The sequence below is a fragment of the Pongo pygmaeus genome, chromosome 1 (genome assembly GCF_028885625.2).
Source record: "Pongo pygmaeus isolate AG05252 chromosome 1, NHGRI_mPonPyg2-v2.0_pri, whole genome shotgun sequence".
NCBI classification, from domain to species: Eukaryota; Metazoa; Chordata; class Mammalia; order Primates; family Hominidae; genus Pongo; species Pongo pygmaeus.
The window spans coordinates 122,644,299-122,652,844 of record NC_072373.2 but is presented as its reverse complement, the minus strand read 5'-3'; the positions used below and the strand labels follow the sequence as shown (position 1 = coordinate 122,652,844).

The following is an 8,546-nucleotide window of genomic DNA, read 5'->3' as shown; positions in this document are numbered from 1 at the left end:
GGCCAGGATGGAGAGTCTTGAGTTAGAAGTAGAGTACAGCTAAGGATGCCACATCAATAAGCCTATTCTGCTAATGAAAGATTAATAGAGAAAATAGGATGAAAGAACTTTGATCCCAGACAAGGAATACAGGCCTATTGGTTACAAGGACATAATTCAAGACCACAAGAAAATAAAAGTCCATTTTCCTCTGTGTGACTTTTTTTTAAGCTGGCAGAAAATGGAATTATGCCCACCTTGTTAATAACACGGACACTCATATAGATGCCACACATATTTAAAAATATATTTTATTTCCATTATGGACAACAAAAAGAGTAACAGCTGATGGCTGACTGCAAGAAAAATAGAAGAGAAAGAGGAGAGTGTCAATATTGCCCAGACAAGGAAACACAGGAAAAAATGAATTGCATTAAGAAAGTGATCAAAAGAAGTGGATTCCGTTATTTCTGAGAGAAAAAAAATCCATATATATATAGAATACACCTAGCAACGAGTTTGCTTGTATCACATGGCTCTTGAGTCTGCACTTTTCAGGATTTAACTCTTGAGAAAGCCACAGAATTATCAGAGCAGGGCCGAAAGCCAAGTAACTATTCTTCTAAGTAGAACCAGAAACATAGCTCTTCCCCAACTGCAATGAAGATTCGCTGGTGGGTGAATTGGCAACTGAAGGCCAGAGAAGTTCTATTACTTGCCCTAAATCACTCAACTAATTAGTAGTCATACTGCAATCAGAACCAAGATTTTGCATTGTTAGGTTTTAATTTTGTTACATTTGCACTCTAACTCCACTGAATACAGATAAAAGAAATGCGTAGTGCAATTTCTAAATTGCCACAGCTGGAGCACTTTAAGAGCTACAATTGTCCAGTTAAGGCGGTAGTGGGTGGATGGTGCCGCCATGTTAATTCGGTGGAATAAAACCAGAGGTGAGTTAGGCTGGGTGCGGTGGCTCACGCTTGTAATCCCAACACTTTGGGAGGCCGAGGCGGGCAGATCACCTGAGGTCGGGAGTTCGAGACCAGCCTCACCAACAGGGAGAAACCCCGTCTCTACCAAAAATACAAAATTAGCCGGCCGTGGTGGCGCGCGCCTGTAATCCCAGGAACTCTGGAGACTGAGGCAGGAGACTCGCTTGAACCCAGGAGGCGGAGGTTGCGGTGAGCGGAGATCGCGCCATTGCACTCCAGCCTGGGAAACAAGAGCGAAACTCCGTCTCAAAAAAAAACAAAAAACAAACAAAAAAAACAGAGGTGAGTTCAGCAGAAGAAACAAAGGTGGATTATTAGTCTTAAATGGGCGTGTCTACTTCAGGAAGGGAGTGAAAGCAAAAAACTGAGGAGCTAACGGTGGGAGGGGGAATGAAAGGATCTCAGAATGTGGGCGTCGTGGGTGGGAAAAGGGATGCCAGGGCACCAGAAGAGCAATACAAAACAGCTCCCGTGGGCAGGCACCGGAGACCTTCCGCGCTGCCGGCCGGGCGACCCCGCAGGAAGTAGGAAGGACGAGCGCGCACTACAAATCCCAGAAGCCCCCGTTTCCTGGAGCCCGCGCCGTGCCGCGCTACGCCCGCCGGGAGCCGGCCAGAGCGGCCAAGATGTCGCAGCCCAAGAAAAGAAAGCTTGAGTCGGGGGGCGGCGGCGAAGGAGGGGAGGGAACTGAAGAGGAAGATGGCGCGGAGCTGGAGGCGGCCCTGGAGCGACCCCGGAGGACTAAGCGGGAGCGGGACCAGCTGTACTACGAGTGCTACTCGGACGTTTCGGTCCACGAGGAGATGATCGCGGACCGCGTCCGCACCGATGCCTACCGCCTGGGTATCCTTCGGAACTGGGCAGCACTGCGAGGCAAGACGGTACTGGACGTGGGCGCGGGCACCGGCATTCTGAGCATCTTCTGTGCCCAGGCCGGGGCCCGGCGCGTGTACGCGGTAGAGGCCAGCGCCATCTGGCAACAGGCCCGGGAGGTGGTGCGGTTCAATGGGCTGGAGGACCGGGTGCACGTCCTGCCGGGACCGGTGGAGACTGTGGAGTTGCCAGAACAGGTGGATGCCATCGTGAGCGAGTGGATGGGCTACGGACTCCTACACGAGTCCATGCTGAGCTCCGTCCTCCACGCGCGAACCAAATGGCTGAAGGAGGGCGGTCTTCTCCTGCCGGCCTCCGCCGAGCTCTTCATAGCCCCCATCAGCGACCAGATGCTGGAATGGCGCCTGGGCTTCTGGAGCCAGGTGAAGCAGCACTATGGTGTGGACATGAGCTGCCTGGAGGGCTTCGCCACGCGCTGCCTTATGGGCCACTCAGAGATCGTTGTGCAGGGATTGTCCGGCGAGGACGTGCTGGCCCGGCCGCAGCGCTTTGCTCAGCTAGAGCTCTCCCGCGCCGGCTTGGAGCAGGAGCTGGAGGCCGGAGTGGGCGGGCGCTTCCGCTGCAGCTGCTATGGCTCGGCGCCCATGCATGGCTTTGCCATCTGGTTCCAGGTGACCTTCCCTGGAGGGGAGTCGGAGAAACCCCTGGTGCTGTCCACCTCGCCTTTTCACCCGGCCACGCACTGGAAACAGGCGCTCCTCTACCTGAACGAGCCGGTGCAAGTGGAGCAAGACACGGACGTTTCAGGAGAGATCACGCTGCTGCCCTCCCGGGACAACCCCCGTCGCCTGCGCGTGCTGCTGCGCTACAAAGTGGGAGACCAGGAGGAGAAGACCAAAGACTTTGCCATGGAGGACTGAGCGTTGCCTTTTCTCCCAGCTACCTCCCAAAGCAGCCTGACCTGCGTGGGAGAGGCGTAGCGAGGTCGGAGGAGAAAGGGAGATTCCACGTGCAAGTAGGGGGAATATCTGTCTCCGTTTTCCCTCATAGCCTCTAGGGAGGGAGAGTGACTTCATGCTCCATTTGAAGAGATTCTTCTGGTGATGTTTACTTAAAAAGTGATCCCCCTCAACAACGGATACAGCGTGCTTATTATTGGGCATTTAAGCCTCAAAAGCATGTAGTACCAAACACTTGTATTTCCGTATATTTTGTTTTGCGGGGGAGGGAGAGGGAAGAACACGGATGAAAATGTCAGTTTTTGAAGGGTCCATGCACATCCCTGACACCTCACACCTTATCTAAGTCTGAAGCTGGGGAGAAAGGGTTCATTTAGACTTCATACATTTCCAGTACGACTTTAGTATCTCTCCAGAGCCATATTTTCTCAGTCTGAATTAATTCCCCCTCCCTAGGTGCCTGTAGGCTATGGTACTTCTTCCTCATTGTTTTCTAAGTAAACTTCACTACTCGTAATTAAGGGGAAGGATATGAGGAAGCAGTTTAAATAACCCTGTTCTCATTACTTTGACCACATACATCATAGGGTGCTAAAGTTGATGAACACATTAATCCGTTAAGTAAAATGGACTTTGTAATCGTACAGCATACCTAAGAAACTCAGAAGGTGCATTTAGGAGAGAGACCTGAAAGAAATAGTATGGATTTTTAAAAATTCTTGTCTCTACTATTACAACCAAAAAACAAATATTTCATGTATGTCCCATAAAAATATTTGTGTAATTCTTATGAAACAGGCTGGTAGAGGAGGTTGCTGAGCCTAGCCCAAGGGCTTATTCATCACCATGGGTAAATTATTTAAACTCACTTAATTAAGGAAAATATTTTCCCAGCTAGAAAAGTGTACTCATTCTCATTTAAACTTTCTCATTTGGAGGGATCATGTGAGTTGGCCTACTTACAAGTAGTGAAAGTTCCCTTTTCAGTTTTGTTTTGTTTTGTTTTTTTTCTCTCTCTTTCACTCAGCCAAATGTGAAAGTTGTGAATTTAGGAAAATCACTTGTAATGAAGTGTGAATCTTGTTATCAAATTTATTTCATTGATGTTTCCCTCCTTATCCTTGTAGCCAATAAAACATTGACATTCTCACGTTTTATAGATGAAGTAAAAAGTCTTGTGTGCTATGAGTTACAATGCTTTTGCCTTTTTAATATTTTTAGTTCTTAAGTGTTACAGCCCCTTCAGAATATAACTTCAGGACAATTCAAACTATGCTTAATGTATGATTTTCGAGCTTCTGTATGCTAAGAAAATAGGTGTGAAAAACTGGTGTTCTGAAATAGCCTAACATTTATTGTAATTCTGAGTTTTCTGCCCTTTTATTCATTGCATATTAAAGTATTAGAGTATAAAAACTAATTTGCTAAACTTTGGTTGTATATAACACAAGATCTTCCATCATGGAGAGACATACATGTACAAAATTATCAATTTACAAGATAATTGAGTAGCAAGCAGTACAGTTATAACTGTCACCATTTTGATGCTAAGATAGTGATCATCTCATGTAAATGCTACAGTCACAGCAAGCTAGACTTAAGCTAGAGGGAAAATAGAGCTCCTTATAAGGTGTTCTATGTTTTAAATCAAATATTTCTTTAGAGTTTTAGTGTGATTTTGAGTAGGTTTCTGGTGGTTTGGTTTGTTTTTTAAAAAAACTTGATTTAACAGTTCCTTTACTAAGTGATAAATGAGAACATTCTTCCAAATTCTATTTTTTATATATTTGATAAATACTATAGAGTTATCATTATCAGTATAAGCACATAAAGGGAACCTCAGTTAAAACTTGGAGGAACTATAGAAGTAAAGCGTATGTATTCCATAGTTAAAGTAAGCTTCAGGATTTTTATTACTCCTTTCCAAAAGAAAAATGAATTATAAAAATACAGCGACTGAAGCAATTAGTCAAGAGTTAGCATAACATAATGGCTACAAAATTGGACTCTGGAGCCAGACAGCCCATGGTAGAACCCAGGCTCCACCACTCTTTGTGACCTTGGGCAAAATATTAAACACCTTTTTTTCCTTCAAAATGGAGGAAATTCCTCTCGTATGCAAAATGGAGATGACAATAGTACCTACGTCATAGACGTGAGGATAGAATGAGTTAATACATGTGACTACATAATGTCTGGTATATAATAAGATCTCAATAAATCCTCAGTGTTGTAGTTAGGGAAAAGTCATAAACCTGGAGCACTTGGATGCATGCAAAACGTGTGACAATAAATATTCAACATTTTGATTTTTTTACAGGTATTCAACAGTATGTGGTTGTACGTGAGGAGCAATGTATGACACTGTACACCAAATGATCCAAAGGGAATTCAAGACCTTTGGAGTGAGGACACCTCCAGAAGGATGAAGGTGTAAGATGTATCTACATCCAGGCACTGTCCAATCTGTCTGTATGGACTGGTACTGACTGCTTGGTGCCATGGACCACAGGCAGGAACTACCAGGCCCAAAGGAGAGGAAAACATGGTAAAGTTCGACCTGCTTCCCTCAAACAACTTACATTTATTTTGCACTGTGAAAATTTACAAATATTTTCATTAATTCATTGGACCAATGGACATTTTATTGAGTATACAATGTAACAGTCACTGTGATAAGCATTTAGGATACAAACCGATAAAACACAGTTTCTTCCTTCAAATGATATGTTCATAAGATAAAATGGTAAGTACAATAAATGATAATGGGCTAAAGACTGGGATGGTCTTCGTGTTAGAAAGGGCAAGTAATTAACTCAATTTACATACCAGGAACAAGAGTTATACAGATACTGAAGGACTTGGCCTAAGGTTACATAGCTAATTCTTGGCTTTTAATTCCTAACTCCAAACAAAAATTCACGTTTATTATATTAATCTTGCCTGCTTCAATTAAAAACAAAAGTGGGCACGGTGGCTCACGCTTGTATCCCAGCACTTTGGGAGGCCAAGGCGGGCGGATCACCAGGTCAGGAGATCAAGACCATCCTGGCTAACACGGTGAAACCCCGTCTCTAATAAAATACAAAAAATTAGCTGGGCGTGGTGGCGGGCGCCTGTGGTCCCAGCAACTTGGGAGGCTGAGGCAGGAGAATGGCGTGAACCCAGGAGGCGGAGCTTGCAGTGAGCAGAGATAGTGCCATTGCATTCCAGCCTGGGTGACAGAGCGAGACTCCATCTCAAAAAAAAAAAGAAAAGAAACAGAAGTACGTACCTCCTGAATGAGTGACAACAGTTTTTATTGTTTGATGAATGAAGGAATGGGAAATGTCCTTAGCTTAAGGAAGTCTCATTAAGATGTATCTCATAGGCCTCAAAGAACCACTTTCAGTGTATAGGATCTCACACTTGACAACTACTAGGCACTCATTGACATAAATACCCCCATACCCATTTTCCCAACGGTTAGTCAAATGTGGCGCTCTGAGGCCCCCAGAAAACTGACTCCTCAAAATAGTAGCAAAGGTAGATGAACTCAGGTGCTTGGTGCTGAGGAGCAGAGGCATCTGATGAGGCTAAAAGTGGGCAGAAGGAGTTTTAAAAAGGTGAGTATGAAAGACACCTCCAGCACACAAAACTGGCTAACGTTTTGCTTACAGCCAGCCCTGTTAGCATCTTCACACTTTGTACCACCCAATGCTGAGGAGAGATGAATCAGTCAATGAGGCCCCCCTCCTCCCATATGTACATCTTTTTTATCCATTCATTTCATGATTTAATAAACGCCAACTATAAAACATTCAAGTTCTATGATAAGCAAACTCTACCCTCTAAAAACTAGTATGCAGTATGGGAAATAAAATTACCTATATCAATTCAGTAATTTGCATCCTTAGCCTGGAAAGACCGTCAGGGCCAAGGGAAAAGTTCTCTGTGGCCCTCTGAAGTTTCTCTGAGAAGTCAACTCACAAATGCAAATTAATTGGAGAAAAGGCATACAAATTTAAATAATGTGTACACACGGAAGCCCTCAGAATGAAGACCCAAAGATACAGGAGGAAGTGTCCATTTTTATGCTGAGGTTCAATAAAATATGGATAACTATGTAGAAATAAGATTGCACAAAAAGGGTATGATGTCATGCTAACAAACTGAGCAGGGGATCCCAGCAGGGCCTGTCTGTCTAGATTCTTGCCCTCTCTGAGCATGCGTTTCTTCCTTCTTGGTGTGAGGCAACACCATCTCTGGAATGAGGGTCTTATAACCCATAGTCAAAGAAGGTAGGTCACAGAATTTCTTTATGAGTAGTTTTTGTATAGAAAGGCAGAGAGAAAGTGAGTAACGATTTTAGGTTTTACGACTGGCTTTGGGGAAAGGGGGTTCTGGTGTCTATGACCTGCCTTGGGGAAAAGCGATTCTAGTTTCTGTGGCTAGCCTAAGGGGAGAATTGGACTGAGAAACAGGAGGGCAAGAGAAGATCAGAGAAACACTTTTGCTTCCGAGGTCTTCATTTTGGGGTATTTTCTGAGTCCCAACATCATTCTGACTAAATCTGTTGAAGCAAGGTTGAGAAGAGCCAGCCCGCTTATCCTTAGTGCAAAAAACTCCCAAGTGCAAAAATATTACTTATCACATAGATCATGAAATCCTCAGAGAAAAAGTCTCTGTTATTAGTTCCAAAAGTAAGTCTATGTCCTCTAAATAACTGGTTTGTTTCAGCTAATGAACACAGTATATTGCATAGATGACCATTTTCACATTGGCTACTAGAGAGCTGAGCCCAATTTATGCTTCGCTGTGCTTTTTTTTACTTTACATCTGGCTCCACTTCTATATTCCAATTTTTTTTCCTGATTTATCTTCTGTCATTTATAATAAATATTATATGTTTTGTTGGAATGTGTGTAGCCTTATTCTCTTCTACATTTTTTGGCATGAAAATATCTTCCTACTTTTTGGAATACCTGCAGGAGCTCTGAGGATAAGGAGGCCAGAAGACTCTGAGATATGTCCCCATTATTTCCTACAAAAGGTGGTGTCTCATCACATTGTTCATATCGATGGATAACTGAAGTGATCTCATCCGTTTAGCCAAATTTATAGCATTTTACATTTTATAAAATCAAGAGACTATGTGAAAAATCTGAGACATGAAGACAATTTGTGGAAACTAAATGTTCTGCAGGACTTTCTAAGCCTAGAACAGGCCCTGATTAAAATCTTAAACACAACAGTAAGGAGAGTTACAGACTTCCAAACCTTTTCCAAAATGTGTCAAAACAATTTAAGTGATAGGGAAGAAGATGATATAAGGAGACTATTTCTCAAAATATTATACATGCTCATAGGAAAAGACATTCAAAACAAAGAACCTTGGACCTGATTAAAATTAAGAGAATTTTAGTAAAATTTAAGACATGACCAGTGACATCGGAATTGTACTCATTTGGAACCTTTGGTAATTAAGTTTATCGTTATTGATAATAACTGTAGGGGGAGGCACGTGATTTTAGTTGACTGAGTAAACCCTTATAACAGACACTTAAAATGCAGGATGCTGAGAGAAGGAAAAAAGTTCCTTTGTCTCTCTCTCTAGGCTGCCTCCTGCAAGAAAGGAAGGACAAAAAGAAGAGGTAGGATGGAAGGATATTTTCCCCACACTTTTTAAAATACTTTACAAACACTCCTATAATCATGTGATATATGTTACTGAAAAACCCCCAAAATTCTGCAAAATTATAAAAATAACAAGCTTAAGGGAAAAATGGGTTTGGTGAAC

The 8,546-nt window shown here is 43.2% G+C and overlaps 1 protein-coding gene across 1 annotated transcript; it reads left to right on the top strand.

The window, feature by feature from the left end:
• The first annotated feature begins 285 nt into the window (after positions 1–285).
• On the top strand, positions 286–4,187 carry PRMT6 (protein arginine methyltransferase 6). Its single transcript, XM_063652417.1, has one exon. It carries the CDS (start codon positions 1,601–1,603, stop codon positions 2,726–2,728), a length of 1,128 nt encoding a protein of 375 aa, XP_063508487.1. The 5' UTR covers positions 286–1,600; the 3' UTR covers positions 2,729–4,187.
• The last annotated feature ends 4,359 nt before the right edge of the window (positions 4,188–8,546 follow it).

What these genes read in the sequence shown, in the direction of transcription:
- PRMT6 (XM_063652417.1), top strand. Translation starts at nt 1,601, where the DNA reads ATGTCGCAGCCCAAGAAAAGAAAGCTTGAGTCGGGGGGCGGCGGCGAA.